At 40.5% G+C, this 16,649-nt stretch overlaps 1 protein-coding gene across 1 annotated transcript in view; it reads right to left on the bottom strand.

Annotated features, from left to right (window-relative positions):
* Positions 1-2,906: 2,906 nt before the first annotated feature.
* LOC149283510 (dynein axonemal assembly factor 5-like) overlaps positions 2,907-16,649 on the bottom strand; it is a 31,297-nt gene continuing 17,554 nt past the window's right edge. Inside the window, exons 11-16 of the mRNA XM_089497460.1 lie at positions 16,349-16,505; positions 15,674-15,865; positions 15,354-15,501; positions 12,421-12,485; positions 4,526-4,711; positions 2,907-2,995 (exon numbers count right to left, since the gene is read on the bottom strand). Coding sequence (XP_089353586.1) covers positions 2,907-2,995; positions 4,526-4,711; positions 12,421-12,485; positions 15,354-15,501; positions 15,674-15,865; positions 16,349-16,505 — 837 coding nt within the window. The remainder of the gene's footprint in view (positions 2,996-4,525; positions 4,712-12,420; positions 12,486-15,353; positions 15,502-15,673; positions 15,866-16,348; positions 16,506-16,649) is intronic.

The raw sequence follows: 16,649 nt of genomic DNA, 5'->3' as shown, positions 1-16,649 counted from the left end.
TATAAAGTCACATGACTGTCTAGTATCCTCCGTGCATTTGCTAGTTCTGTTAAACCAGCTAAACATTAAGATACTAGATACATTGAATTTGTATTGTATCATACGCTGTGCTTTACATGACGTTTATATAGTGGGAACAACATCTTGTCCAATAGAATTACCTGCGGCTTAACCCAGACAAGATCACAAAATAAAACTACTATATAAATCCATTCCCCATTCAAACTGGGATACTGACACGATGAAATCAGCATAACAAATTGCCTGTAAACTGCACCACCGGGGCTCCATTTAGCATGGAAACAGTCACCAGAGCAGGCATGGCAATGGTTAACCTCCGCAACTCGACTTACAGAATAACAAAACAGATATTTTCTGTGAACCCACATTTATCCTACCGGTTACATTATCTCCCTTACTGTTGCTGTTGAAGGGTGAGAATTTCAGGACAAGCGTTTTCAAATGTTGGCTCTATGCCCATTTGCCACTAATCTGAACTTCCATGTAATTAACATTTAAAAACTAAACCCCCACCCCAAACTGTAGGCAGTTTTAGTTAATCCAGCAATGCTAAAAGCTGGGACCAATACAATTCCCCTGAATCGGAAACACATCTCAAATTAATTTAACAGATTGCCCAATATCAGCGGGTGGTGATAAAGTACGATTGCACACCTAATAAATATCTCGTGTTGTAAAAACAAGATAAAAATTAACATGTATTAACAAAAACTTTATATAGAGATACACAGACCGGCCAATAGAATGAAAGCGGGCTCTATCCACTAAATAATCATGTATTGCTGTTCCCACTAAACAACCCATGTGTAACATGCAAATCCACCTCTAGCACGTAGTGCTTGACTAGGTATTAGACACTGTACTGTGTATAGTGAGAGCCACTATTATATTAGGAGTGAATAAGCACATCATAAGAACCATGCCTACAACTAAACGTCCATCATAACCGTGTATGAATGCACGAGATTCCTACAAACCGCGGGCAGGGAGTGCCACAGCCGGACGACGCTATTCAATCTTTCCACTGCAGACTTCCACTGTGAGGCAAAGTATCTACCAATAACTCCCTTTAAATGCGGTTTCTGGTAGCAGCTATGCAGAACAGCGGCCAGGCAGGCAACAAATGGGTTAATTGAAGGATCATTAAGACTTGCACCTTAGCGGCAAAATCCACAAGGAGACGGTCAGGAAAAGTAACTGCTCGGGGCAGGGAGCCTGCGACCAAAGCTTCCAGAGCTGCGGCCAAAAGCCTCGAGTGCAGAAATGCTATATACAAAAAGGACAGCTTCTGCCGAACTACAACTCCCATCATGCACAGCTGGCTAGAACACTGGTTGCAGTCCATTGACAGCTGGAATGTCAGAAGTTGCTACCACAGCTCCCAGCACGTGTAAAGCAGAGATACACGTCCATGTGTATACCAGGGCTGAGCAGCGGGCTGATTATAAATGGTTAACATGCAGCACTTTTTAAAGCGCTCAACCCAATCTGTTTATGTTAACTCTTTCAGTGCCTGGGCAATACTTTTGCACTGATGTTTTACTGCCCCTCAGGCTCTGAAAGCGTTAAAGAAAAACAATCAAAGCGAGGGAATAGGATGAGTTTGGTCACATCACATAATCACAAACTCTGAAGGGAAAAAAAAAAAATAAAGTAGCTTGTGCGCTCACCCCCAGCCTCTAGATAAAAAGAAAAGTTTCACAGCGTTCAACATGCGCAATATCTATATAACATTACAGTGCGAAATGATCCTGACCAATAATTACAAGCATCGTGCAGAGAACACGTTTGACGCGTACACGGTAACATCACACAAACGACGCTGTCACAAGCGAGACGCCAGCCACTTCACAGCACACACCGAATGTATTCCTTGCGAAGAAAATAAACAGGAGCTGCACTGGTGCTTTTAAATAGAAACAGCCTTGTAAATTCTAAGAGAACAGCATAGCAACAACGAGACAACACGGAACTATTAATAACTCGCTACATCAATCCGAGCAGCTTGTCAAGAACAGATCTGAATGGAAAGGACCAAGTACACAAGCAAACCTAGCTCTCCAAAGGGCAGTATCCGCTAAGGGGCATCTCCAGAGTGGCTGCGGGGGTCGCTCTATATCCCAGGCCCTTCCATCCTGCAGCTCAGGCTGCCCACAAGTTGCAAGTTGACAGTAATTTCCTATTCCACACGGTTGCAAAATCCCAAAATGGCTTCCCAGCCTCAACAAAGCCTGATGGATCAGACTAACGTGACCCACCCCCTCCACAGCCTCCGCTGTCTGTCTGAGACACACTTCAAACCGATTGGTCGATGGGAGTACAAGCCGGCCCAAACCATTAACCCCCGAGGCACCTTCTCAAACAGTTTTGGAATCGTTTACTTTATTAATAGCAGCTTAGTTACACTTTAGCCGGAGCCGCCGGTGCGCAGAGAACTGCCGTGTTAATGACGTGAAAGCCGACAGGGCTTATCGGTGACGTCCCATGCACCTGGCATCGTGTATTTATGTGTAATATGTACAATAAGGTACATTGACTCTAATGGATTCTCGTTCGATTTTCCTTCCTGCATCAGGCAGCGATGGTCTATATCGGGTGTAATTAACACGCGTGCATTTTGGGGGAGGAATGCTTTTACGTGCATTCTTCTGCACATATGTATATTTACACATACATGACATCATAGTCTCGCTGTCCTGTCCTTTCTAATAGGGTCAAACGTTTATTTTGAGATCTCCCTGCATCACATCGATTCAACCTTAAAGCATGAAAGCGAGGAAGGACAGAAAAACATGCCATTTAATCACAAAAAAATTCCAATATCTCGCAGAGCAGGAATTTATACAATTGTACAAATATATGAAACATAATTGGACACGTAAGTTTTACATGGATTGGCATCCAAGTGTCTGAGGAGTTTCAGAGATGCCGGAGACGAGAATTGGAGGTGTAGTTGGTACAGGTGCTCGCAGGGCTGTTTTGGAATGCAAGGGTAACATTTTGATTGCCAGAGGGTGAAAGCATCAATCTGTCAATTCTTTAGAAAATGTTTTAAAACAGAGTGCCGGAATGTAAAAATGTCATATAAAAAGGGTTAAACATGCGGCTAACGGCGAGAGATGCCCTGTCCAGGCTTGCCCCGCGCCAAGTTCCTTCTCGCCTGCGGTCACACAATAATTACGCAGCTAGAAGCCCTAAAAACGTTAAAAAAACAAATAAAAAGTGTTTTTCTTCAAGGATTCCGGTTTAGACTTCAGAGATTTACTGGCGGATTAATGAGAAACAGTAAACAGTCCAAACATTACATTCCCAGCACAATGTGAACAGGTATAAACGGCATTATATGAACCATTTTCTGCCGGGAAATCGTAAGTGGGAAGGAGTACCTCGGACAAGAGGCTGGCAGAGCGAATGCTTTCCCTACACAGAAACGCGGAGGCTATTCATTCAGCCCTGAGAAACCGGCTATGTGAATGTACAAGAAGTCGCACAACAAGAATATACTGATGAATAAAATGAATATACTTTATAAGTATTTCTTTGGCATGCAGTTCCGCTTCCATTAATCCTGGCTATTCACGCCTACACAGACAGGCATTTACTGCCGACAGACGGTACCATCCAGGAATAGGCAGCGATGGACCCGCTGGCTGCACTTCCCACGTCTCGTGCCAGACCAGAACAATATAAAGCCAGATACAAATATAGGTTTATAGCAAATGGCCATATGGGGGCCTGGGTCAGAGCATCACATCATAACACCAATCCCTGTGATATCTGTTCAAATTGTATGCATACATTAAATACACATAAATGTTAATATCAAGTAAGAGAAAAATAAATGATAATCAAGATACTACAGACTGGGTTCCAAACCAGTGCCTCCCAACACTCATGTATATGCAATATCACAAGCTGCACACCTTGGAGGGCCAAACCTGTATATAAAATAACATTCAGTAGTATACACGGTTCCGGACTTTGTAACAAACACACATATACCGGCTTTACAGAACTCAATGAGTAAACAACTGCAGCTGGTTGCAAGTTATATCCCAAAACATAAGTAGGGTAGCTGAGTTTTTTTTTTTAATTGTAGCACCCCCTATGTAAATGAAAAAGATGCAAACAAAATCTTTATGTGAAATGCATGACGTACATGCAATAGAATCTGGTTTATCTGTATACTGTACGTAGGCGAGGAAAGATGCGAGTAAAACATTAATGGATGCATCATTTAATCGGCAGTTGGTCAATATGCGCAGAGATGGACTGATGGCAGCTACACCTCTCCGTTTATTGCAATTCTATGAATTAAGGTGGAAATGCCACATAAGTGCCACCGAAGCAGAGATCTTCCCCATTTAAAAAAAAGACATCAGCTTCCTTGGCACGCGGTGAAAGTAGAGGACTCCGTTTTACGGAGATTTTACTGCTTTAGCATTCTGTCGCTCCATAACCTTTCAATACGGAACTCGAGCCACAGGAGATCAACAATTACTACCAAAAGCAGCGACAGTGGCAGAAGCATCTGTGATCGCGCTGTGAACGGACACTCGCGCAGGAACACTCTGCCCATTGACTAAACGCTCACCCGGTGAACCAACAATGTCCACAGCTGCTGGTTCAGGGAGGTCTGGCAGCCGTCGCCAGTCCAGATCAATGACACGATTCAGTTCTAGACCAAATACTCAAGTGGCAACACAAGTGCATCAGAATGGAGGGGGACTGCACACCAACACTCTGGAGCATAGGTGGCAGCATTCTAAAGCCATTGCTAATTTATAAAGTAAAAGTAGAATTCTATATCATAACAGGCCATGGCCATAAGGATTACTACACTTTTGACAAATAGCCAGAAAGCACCTTATCGCAAAGATTGCACTTATTCTGTACAGCAAAGTAGATGTTCATCAGACACACATGACACTCGTTTTACAGACAGCTCAACCTATTCACAGGATGCCCAATACAAAAATATGAATATAGAATTTTGGAGCAGGTGCAGAACTACAACTCACACACTGCTCAGCCAGGCTTAGGGAGTAGCAAGGAAAGGAGGGGGTAGCATTCAATAGGCACTACCAATAGTCAAACATCTTACAGCAAAACTGCTTCAATACAAAAACATTCATTATTATTTATCGATTCACATAGCATCATATCCCTGAAGCACCGTACAATGAGTAAACACACAGCGCATCCCGGGGATTGGAACATAAGCACAGAGATTCCATCCTATAATCAAGCTACTTTTAATGAAGGAAACAGATAGTGTCAAAGTTTGTAATAATTAAGCCGAGTAGCATTTTTAACGATTCAGATAATGCCTTTCTGCAAGGAACACATTTCTTAAAAAAAAAAACAAAAACAAAAAAAAAAAACAACAACATACAGGCCTTCACACATTCCATTCATTTTCGCCACCTTCTCCTGCCCATATTATGGGTGTTTCTGTTAACATCTAAAGTATTATGATCTTTAAGATAAGGGACTCTTAAGTAGCCAACTATAACTCACTGTCCTTAACTAGAAAAGCACATTGTACAGCACTGTGGAATATGACGGCACTATATACAACAATAAACAAGTAAGCACACAGTGCCTGAGCAGAAAGTTGTGTGCAAGTAGGAGGCGCAGCGCAGGATACACAGATTTGTTTGCAGTTTATTAGTAGTAGTAACCTCATATTCAGCAGATCACTAAACTTGGGCTTGAACAAAGACTGAGCCAAAGAACGCTGAAGCAGTCAGTGACCATTTAATTACTTCACATAACCAACTTCCTTGTAAACTATCAGCCTCGTTACCAACTCCACCTGTGTGGCCTCTTCTGCTTGCTTTCCCATTGCTACTCCCACTTACTCATTCAAGAGTGATCACGGAATGGCCAGTCACTCTGCTGACGGTCACTCACCGAACCCTTAAATAATGCATTTGTTTCGCATCTCAATGAAGAAAAAGGGCACTGATCCGGGAGCTTACAGATCATGTTGGCCCACCAATGGCCATCTGCAGTCCTAACAGATAATAGCCTATCCAGGTCACTGCCCTCAAATTTCACAGCCGACCCCCAAGGCCATAATAGGGATCTTCGGCCTAGATTCGACCTGTTCCATGTTGAAATTATATACGTTTAATTACTAAACATGACATAAAATGTTATTGATTAAGTGAACCTATGGACTTTGTGACGGGAGTCTGCTATAAAGGTGACTACATACGTCACACCGCCACGTACCTGCGCCTGTCACACCGCCACGTACCTGCGCCTGTCACACCGCCACGTACCTGCGCCTGTCACACCGCCAACAAAGCTAATCCTAGACTGCAAGAAAACCTCCCACAAATTGCCTTACGTTTTGCCACGAGGCCCATCCCGCGCTTATGTTATTAAGGGATTATTGTAGGTTTGTAACAGGCCCCAGTGCGAACTACTTGCTCTCCAGGCTACTGCATGGTCAGCCCTGCCTGTGAGGAGATTTTACCCGCGTCTGTTCTTTACCTGCTAGCTTTACTCCGGTAAAAACGCTGCACCGGGGAAAAAAAAAATCCAAATAATAACCACCAACCGCTCTACGCACTAAGCTAATTGTGGGTGGAGCCGATCCTATGTGCCGCACGGGCAGCTCTGCTCCGTAAATGGAAAGCGTTCTGAGCGTAATGACGTCAGCGACGCAGTAGTCCTGTCTGGGCGGGAAAGACTCTAGTCACACAGCAGGCCGGACGATGTGGGGTAATGGGGTTTCCTGCTTTACAGTTTGCTTTGCCTCAGTGTTATACCTGACAAGTCTCCTTAATTAGGAGTCCCTGTTTATGGCTCACATTTCTAATGTCCCTCTTTTCTAGCGGCTTGGAATGATCTACAGCCCAATAATGTGTATAAATACAACAGGAAATGCATCAGTAAATAAAATTGTGTAAATAGGGTGCAGCCCTAAATGTCACCGTGTATATACAAACATCAGAAAGTATGTGTATACATGCAACCCTTCAAATAGAACACAGCAATATTCAAAGGAAATATATAAAAAGATACCAGTCACAAATCTGAATAAAATCTTGGCGAATGCTTGCCTGCTAGCCACGCCACGAGTCACAAGTGGCCCCTGTAAAATGTTTGGGGTTATGGGAAACTTTTATTAAAATGTCTTAAAAACTATTTAACTTTCTCTGTTTTTAATGTGAACCTAGACTGTTTCTTGGGCTGCTCGGCTGTATAAACCTCACAGCTGTGTTTATAAATTAAATGGATAAGAAATTAAACTAAAAAAACCTGCTGGAGAGGCCTTACTCCCCATATGAAATGATGGGAGGTTTAGTAGCCAACTATTCCCATAATGCCCACAAAGAGTCATGGAGGCTGTATTTAAAAGCAACAGGATTAGCAAAGAAGTTCTAATCATCTCAACAGAGGTCCCAAGGCAGGTCGGATTTGGTATCGATACATTGCAAACTTAATTAGTTCTACTTGATAAATGGCAAAGTATGTCATAACATGACATCACTAGACAAAAATTTTATATATTCCCGTACTTTATGAAATATCTATCTTGTTGAATAGCAATGCGTGTCTCTGTATACTCAAGGAAAATGGTTCGGAGTGCTAAAAAAAAGAATTTCCTCGTTCCAGATCCAGAATGGGTTTCTTGCTCTACACGTTTGTCGGAATTCACCCCTTTGTTGAAATTTGACCTCATTGTTTCCGTAGTGATTTTATTTTAGTAACAATGCTGCGCTGGCTGAGAGAATTTCCAACGGGCTGTCTAAAGAGTGTTCCGAGTTTTTTCATTCATTTACCCCAACCTCTTCACATACAGAACCGTCTGGTTCATTCTGCTATCACACAGGTTTCAGATAATCAAGACAGGAATGAAGGGCATTGGGTTAGCTCTTGGATCATGGAGTATGTTCTTCTTCTTAGTGTGGGCAGAAGTTGAGCTTCCTCACGAAAGTAAGTTCTTTTTTGAATTCACCAGTCTTTGCGAAAGCCCAAATGGATAGATGTTGGCCTTGAAGGTGTATGAGGCTCAGCCACTCATTCTTTTTCAGAATTGTCCTTAGTAGAAAGCTCTGGATCTCATTGTCCACAGCTATGGAAACTAAAATATGAAAGATGGGTTCAACAAATATCCTTTACTTTTCTTAACAAATTAAATACGACCACTAGTACATTTTAGTAGCAAATATATTAATGTCTTCTAACTTTTATTAAAAGATAAGATTTTTTTTATGTTATTACCTTAAACCCAAGTAATAATTTTCTATGAACTTCTTAACTAGTGGTGATAGATGATGGTGATAGTTTCCTATTGCTAGGGCAGAGTTGGCTTGAGATTAATCCTTGGATGGGCATAGTCATCAGGTATACAGATTTGGTAATATCCCATGGGGCCTGATCTTGGAGAAACTAAAACATTCTGTAATTTGGGAATCCACTGGATTATTTCTGTAGGAAGGGATACATTGAGTTCACTTAATGTTTCTTTCTGATTTTGGTAATCCTGCTCATGAGATGTTCAAACACTGGTCAGTATTCTATCAAATACTTTTTCAAAGTAAAATGTGTTTCAGAATTTGTTTTGGAATTTTCACAACCTAAAGTGAGTTAAAAAATACATCCCCCGCCATGGTGTGACCGCGCATTTTAAATTGTTTCCTGCGGACCGTATAACAACAAATAGGCAGAGACAAATTCTTTTCTTGAGAATGATTTACAGAATTAATAGTTTATGCACATAATTTCAGGAAACGTTGTGTGAAATATGAGGCCTTCTAATTATAAAATATAGCTAAAGGGGATATCAACCCTGAATTGACAGATTTATGTTTAGAAAGTGAACCAATAACCATGACGATAAGGCCCTGTGAGGCCATCACAACCTGAGATCTAATGTCTAATAAATGGCAGACGTGCTAGATTGCTACGCGGGAATACAAGACTATAGCACCCCGGTAATATTACATGTTCTTGCTTCACGGGTGGAGACACAGGGGACTATATTTACGATGGATTCTAGTGGATTCTAGTGCAAATATGGGGCGATCAGTGGGAATATTTGCCTGGATCCATGTCTCGTAATTATATTAGGAACTCTAAATATATAATTTTACCGCTAAAGTCTGAGTTGCCCTTTAAGGGGCAGTTTGGAGGCATTTCAGGCAAATACAATGCATGCTACAATAATGAATAAAAAGTGATGAGACAGGAACCCATATGTTTTTCTTTCTCTTGGCAGGATTATATTGTGAAACCTGCTTAGCGACTGTACGAGGTGCGTATTTATCTTTTTCCCGCGTACACCAGCTTTTCAACACTGCAGACTTGTGAACGTGTGTTTTACCGCCGTGACTCACCTGTGTTTCAGAAATGAAAAAAACACTAAATGGTCAATCTGAGCCGAGCCCGCCGAAGATCAAAGACTATATGAGAAGGGCTTGTGAGACGCTCACATTGGAGGAGCAGAGTTTTGCAGCTGATAAGGCAAATACTGCCTGTAAACATTTACTAGGTGAGTGCAGTGAAGGCATGTAATGATGGCAGCCATATATCAACCAGGAAGCATATTCACTGTAAACCCATTACCTGCCATTGAAGGTGCTGTTCCACTTGGACCAAACATGAGTGGCGCCATCTATAAGCCTTAGCAGATCTCATTAAAAACAACGTAGTAACTTCTAGGACGGATTTTCAGTTTCTCCGATAACAACATATCAAAGCCTGCTTATATGTCATGTGAATGAGAATTAAATGTGAAGGCTTTGGGCAGTAAATAGTCCTAAGGGTGATGTCTCTAATGCCGCAGACTCTAGTCTCATTTGCCCAGAGATTGAAGAAACCGACACCTAGTCCCAGGGAAGCAGCACTTCTCCTGTAGACTTCACATTTAGAATCTATTTTATGCCTACCATATTACGCATGGCAGGATCTGATTAGAAGCCGAACTTCACTTCTATGCATGCAAATTGTCACTGTATACTGAATACTGTATATGAAGAGAGTTTAATTGAGCATAGGTGGAGACTAGGCTGTGAACTTTGTTACAGTGTCTTCGCCTTTGTAGAGAGGCCGAGTATATTTACCAGCAACTGTTTATCTGAATTGATTCCTAACCATGAACCCTTTTAGTGTTGGACAACGTGAGTAAGTGAAAGTGGCAAATTTGTTCTCTTCATTACTGTTCAGCAATATCCTACTTCTCCTCCGTTGGTTACTTATTCCTAGGTTGTAACATTTTTACATTCCAGTAGGTGGATAGCATTAGTATTACCAAACCATATGGTATATCTAGGTGGCCCCATGTTTACCTTACTGTAAGTGAGGGAACAGTGAATACCATGTAAGCAAAGACTTATAAAGTCCTTAAGACTTATAAGAGAAGCTAGAGTCCGATGTATATGTGAACTCCTAAAAACCTAGCACCACCCCTGGGGAGCAGCGAGATATGTGCCTTTGGTAGTACAGAAGTCTCACCCAACTAAAGGTGTTCGGCTGTGATATAATCATTTATACACGGACCAGAGCTGAATAAAAGATATATGTGCCTTGGAGGTCACTCCACACGTCAGAGTCAGAGCTGCTGCCGGTTATTTTCATATTGTCTGCATGTTGAAATTACATTAACTTCTCCGAGCCCTAAATTCTTGGCTTTTTATTGTTGTGTTGCTTAGCACTACTCAGATAAACCACAATCCTAGTTTATTTTTTATATATGAATAATCTGCCAGAGCCATAAACGTATAACATTATTTAGCATGTAGACTTTAACCCTGTCAATTAACCCACTGTAAAAACACAACAGATAAATAATCTCAAATAATCTCCACGCTTATGATTATACCCGGCATCCACCTTATCTTTCTAAATGAAAGTGTTTCAATACATACCATTCAGGAATTTACTCTGACTCTAATGTTAATTCCCATGGCAACAACACGTTATACGTAGATATATACAATTTTACCCATTTAAAAGGAAAACACAATCAGATTTCCTGATTAAGTTGGTGGTATGGGGCAAATATCCTGGCATAGGCATCGGGTTTGATAAAATGTGTATTTTTGTAATTTCTTTTTGTATTTTACTATCATTCAGGGTAATAATTACGGGGGTTGTTTTAATGTTTTTTGTGGCCTGAGATCGGAAGCCCAGTAAACAGACTGAGGGAACCCAATGCAATTTCCACGCCACCTACAACAATGTCTTGTCAGTGATATACAGCGAGCTGGAGGTGATGACCTGTGATTACCACCAATGCATGATGGGCTTTGCCAGTCTTCACATCACTGAGCCGCATAGTCTTCATCAGCTTCTGCTCTCCAGGATTACATTTCTTGTCTGTCTCTGTAACATGCTTTTAAACTAGTTTATAAACAGATGTGCTTCCCACAGGTTTATATGGCAAGAAGTTCGAACAAGCGTTTCTAAAGGAGAAAGAAAGCTCACTTGAGGCAAACCTGTGCTACGTATATTCAACAGCATGCACTGGGGTAAAGAGAAACCATCTTCAGGTACGTATCATTTGATAATACACCTCTGCGTCAAGGTGAGCTGCATGTCCGTTGAGACACTAAGCCACCTGTCTTCTAAACAAGTAACGATCGAGATGGAATACCCGTTGAAATCGGTCCATCCAAAGATAGAGGATTTCGGAAAATGCCTTTTTCTGGAAACTTGCATAATCGAGCTGCTGAACCAGAAAAGGCTGATTTGGGAATGACGTGAGGGTCTGTGCAATAACCTTTTGTATTGGAGGTGATGAATGGGAGTCCCTTGCTGGAGTCTGAAATGATTAGCAGAAATCTGCTCCTGCAATCTGTCAGGACACTCTAAGAACTGGGACACATGCCTTCAATCTTCAGCTTTGACTGACCGCAGTCCATTTGTATCGTGCAGCAACTGTGTTAAGAGACGGTATATCAATTCATTAATCTCCTTTTTTCCCCCTTGTAATTGTTTTGGAGATGTTCAGTATAACAATTTACCCCATGGAAACTGTGTAGTGCAAACAGCATCATATAATCAATTACCTGTCCTGCAATCCTCTCCTTTTTCCTCCCCCTTTACAAAACCTGGCAGATCCAATTAACCAGACCCAAATAATCAGGAACGTACGAATAGAGAGAGATAACAGGAACATTATCTTTTTAGTTATGGTCCTTCTTTGGCTGGTTCTGGCTGACTTTGCAAGTAGGAAGCACATTGCTATTATAATTCAACCACAGATTGCCAGAGACTTCTAGTTAATTTATCAGTCAAGTACCGTTCTCCCTTTGCAATATTATGTGAGTGGAGCATGCTGTGATAAGGCACTTGCACACCCCCATTCTTCACTATGAACATGGACATTTTCTGGGGTTCACTCCAATATTTGGTGTCTCTTTCCTTTTTTTGCTTTACTCGTAGCAACACCAGTTACCAGTTCCTTGACTCGCACGATGAGGGGCTGAAGCTCTGAAAAATGACTGAATGTATAAAAATGATTACAAATTATAAAGTGAAGTTTGATGGGCAAATTAATAATTCCATTTCTATTACATTTGCTAATGGTCACAAATAACGCCAAACCATTACACAGATTGTAAAACAAAGAGCAAGCTAAGAGAATGAAGTTGTTACCTGGAGTTTACTTGTTTCATTTATTATTAGTGCTTATGGTTTAAGGAAAGGCCTCTGAGGCAGGTATCACTTGTTTAGAAAGTAATCATCCGTCTCCTAATGTTTTCTTTGTATATGGATGAGTGGTTTCTCCATGCATTTTTTGCCAATAACCAATGATATTTTTTATCAGGTCCAGCAGCCTAAATTCAGAGATGGTGTAACAGAGGAGCTTCTTCAAAAGCATGCAGAGAAAATACGGATTTTCAAGGCAGTTTCCTCTAATACCAGCCAAGGCTTGGAATATAAGAAAGAAGAGCTATGACAACTATGAACCCAGGCTTTATATGATGTAGCTTATATAAAAATGCCCTTACCCCTACTGTCCAGCAGCAAATTTGGTTATATTTTTAGTCCCTTGTTATTTTGTGGCTTCATATTTCTCCTAGGTGTGCGATGTAAACCTGCAAATGAATAATGTTTACATGTCTGATTATTTTATTGAATGTTTTCAAGCTGAATGCTAACTTTTGAAGTTGAAACTTTTTGTTCAGACGTGGACCATAAACAAGGCAAAAGTATCAATAGCACATGAGAAGAGTAGCGTGGAGAGCTTAATAACAATAAAGGTACAAGGACCTAAAGAACCCAGGCCAGAAAAGATGGCACATTTAGAAATGTAATCACTTAGATTGAGCGGGATAAGCGAAGCGGCACCTTTAACACAGCATTTGAAACATCATCAGCGCTGCTAAATGTCCAACCCTTCCCAAGAAATCATATTTTAAAGAAATAGGATTCTGCCTCATTCATTTTTTTTTTTGCTGGGTGCACTCAATTGTCATTAGACATGAAAACAGGCAAGAATAGCTTGTTACCATAGCAACCGGAAAAACAAATCACAAATGTTTGTGTTTCTATGTTCAGAGTCTTCAGAGGAAAGAATAAAGTGACATATCTGCTTCGTGTACAATTTATATTTTGTTGGAAATAGAAGTTACAGACATGGAGACCCAAGCCTTGGATTTGTGGTAATATTTTTGGAGATATCTTAAAGCATTTCCTGAATTCTAAAATATGTCCGTTTTGATCAGACTACAAAGAATAATAATTGGACTGATGATATGATAGACTGTTACCATGAGACAATAAAAGATGATAGAATTGAATAATTTAATAATAAAACTCCAAATATTCAAAATGTATAATTTAAGAACAGATCGAAAGGCACATCTTAAGAATTACTGCACCATTCTTTTATTTAAAGCTCGGTTTGTAATGTGATAAGGACTTTTAACAGAGAGTAAAAAAAATACTGTATTTTATCTGTTTATTCTTTAGAAAATATGAGTGAAAAAAGGGAAGGTTACATCGTAGGCTTATCTTGTACACCATGTTGACACTCCGGGCTTTATGAACTACCTGTGTTTATCACAGCTTCACGACATAGCGGCTGAAGATCCAGTGGCCTCCTGCCCTGGACGTGTAATAGGATTGTCAGGTGTGTTATTTAGTCGGCTGTCACGTGTAGATTGCATGTCAGATCTTCATCCCCTGACACCACAATCTGTTTTCAGTTTCAGAGCTGCTGCAGCTCCATGGGTCCCAATGGTATTCTTCTACATTCAGAATGGAGAGGTTTTTTTGTTATTATAAAAAATACAACTACTTGATAAGAAATTTTAACTTTGCACGAAGAGGTTAGAAAATGTAGAGGCCACAAAGGCATAAAACAAAGGCAGGAAAAGCTTGCCCATCATCATTACTGAACATGTTAAAATTAGCCAGCAGGGAATCCCAGGATGCTGTTTGGATATTGTAATATAACGTGCATATTGTGTGGCATGATTACAGAATAAAGAAGGCTTTATGATATTTGGGAGCCTAAGTCACGTCTAAAAAGTGAAGAGCAACTCCTTCAAAGTTGCTTATTGGACCATTCCATCGGGCGCCCTTTTGATAAGATCGTCTTTGCATTAGAATTACTTTCTATACATAACCCTGAATGTCTTCCCCGCACAGTAATAGATTTTAATAAGTTAATTATGTTCTGCATTAGTTGGCGGCAAAAGAAACACATTAATTCCGACCAGCTGCCTAATCATGAACTAAAAATTACTTTTTTCCGCTTTGTTATATATAATTAATGATATGTGGTGTTAAATTCGTTCAACATTCCTTGGAGTATCATACGGTTCCTCCTTGCTGTTATTCTCCTAGTTTCCAATCACTCTGCAATCTTTACAGAACTTGATGCTTTTGGTGCATCCAGTAGTGAGGTTTTGGGGGACATGTTTCCTCCAGCATCAGCTCTATGGTTACGGCTTAATAAAATATTAAAACTTAAATATCCAACAAGTGTAAGATCTAAATCAGCCATGAAGGTATAGTGATGCCGATTTATACTCAGGGACAAGGACGCAAACTGTTCTTCCAGAAACAATAACTGTGCCTTACAGATGTAATCAAAGTATATGACTGGGGAACAAGAACTACTCAAATCAAACTATTTTTCCCAATCTACTGATAAACGGGCAGTATAGTAGACTGTAATAAGTTACATCTTCCAGCCATTAAAATAAAATATTTAATTATTCTAAATACTTAATAATTTTGATACTTTTAAAGAATATATTTTAAAAAAAAACTATTGCATTTTATTTTTTGTGTGTGAATCTTTTCCTATTTTCCCCTTTATGACATATTCCCCCGGATTAATGTTAAGCGCCGGCTACGTGGCTTCCGTCTGCTTGCTGCAGTTCAGTTCCTCGATATGATGCAGAAGCCGGTCGCAGTAAGTCGCTGTTCTGTGTTTATCTCGGACGGCTTCGATTTCTTGGGCTAGCAAAGATGGGTTAATGACACTTCCTTCCTTTAAAACTTCTGTTAGAAAAGATAAAGCAAAAAGAAAGACATCATATTTTTGTTTGTTTCATCACCGAGAATAACAGACTTGAAAATAGGTATAATCGTGTTAGGCCTCCTATATGTGCCATATTACTTAAGCACCCCCCTTCTAAGGGGTTAAAACACAGAATGTTGGAATATATCTTACCGAATACTGTAGCCTGGATGGTGGTATCTGGATCATCAAGATGCACTAGAAGACCCCTATATAAAAATTCTAAGTGGCTCTTATATGTTGTCCTGTCATAATCGTCATGGATACATTTAAACCAGACAGACAGGGTCTTGGCAGCCGTCACTCTGACTTCATCGGATGCATCATCGAGGCGCTTCAATATCTCTGCAAAACACAAAATCCTGACGGTGTCAGCAGGGAATCGGAGACAGAAAACAACTGAGGATAAAGATGAGCTGAGTATGCCACGGGCCGAGCGTTTACTTAGAATAATATATAATTATTTACAAACCAGCGAGTGCAGATCAGGTCTAAACAAACTGGTTAAAGGTGCTGTTCCACTTACACAATTATTTGCCCACACTCTGTACTATGGTAAGGAAATTAACTTTAGTATATCCCTTTTATTTTTCCCACTAAACTTCAGTTCCAGCTATACAACCTGCTTTTGTGTCGTGTGACAATAAGAAGTAGCAAGCAAAAGCTAAGGCAATATTCTACATGACTAAATAATTATTTTTGGGAAGGTTTTGCGCTTTCAACACAACAAGCAGTGTTTCTACTGCTGTGTTTAGTTACACAAGCGTTAAGCCCCTTTAAGTACCACAAAGGACAGACAATACCATACTACGTAACAAGACACATTACCAGGGTATATTTTGTTCAGTTTATCTGGGTCCACATGTTGTTCACAGAAGCTCAGAAGGGCCCGGATAATGCGACAAGACACCAGTCGGCTCATCTTGGAGTCCTCTTCTAGTGTGGTGATCACTGGAGGTATCAACACGTCTTGCACTTGAAGAATCTTTTAGAAAATGAATGGAAAACATTGAGAACACCTGTCTACAGCACCTGTCTCTTATCTCAACACTTTCACTGAACTTCTGATCCTAAAACACTCTGAAAAGGCAATTGGAAGGCCGTACGTACTGCGGAGATTTCTTATTTT

This window comes from Sceloporus occidentalis, unplaced genomic scaffold, assembly GCF_023333645.1.
Source record: "Sceloporus occidentalis isolate IW3139 unplaced genomic scaffold, rSceOcc1.0.p SCAF_103, whole genome shotgun sequence".
NCBI lineage: Eukaryota > Metazoa > Chordata > Lepidosauria > Squamata > Phrynosomatidae > Sceloporus > Sceloporus occidentalis.
The sequence above is the reverse complement of the archived record's forward strand: the minus strand, read 5'-3'. Positions and strand labels throughout refer to the sequence as shown.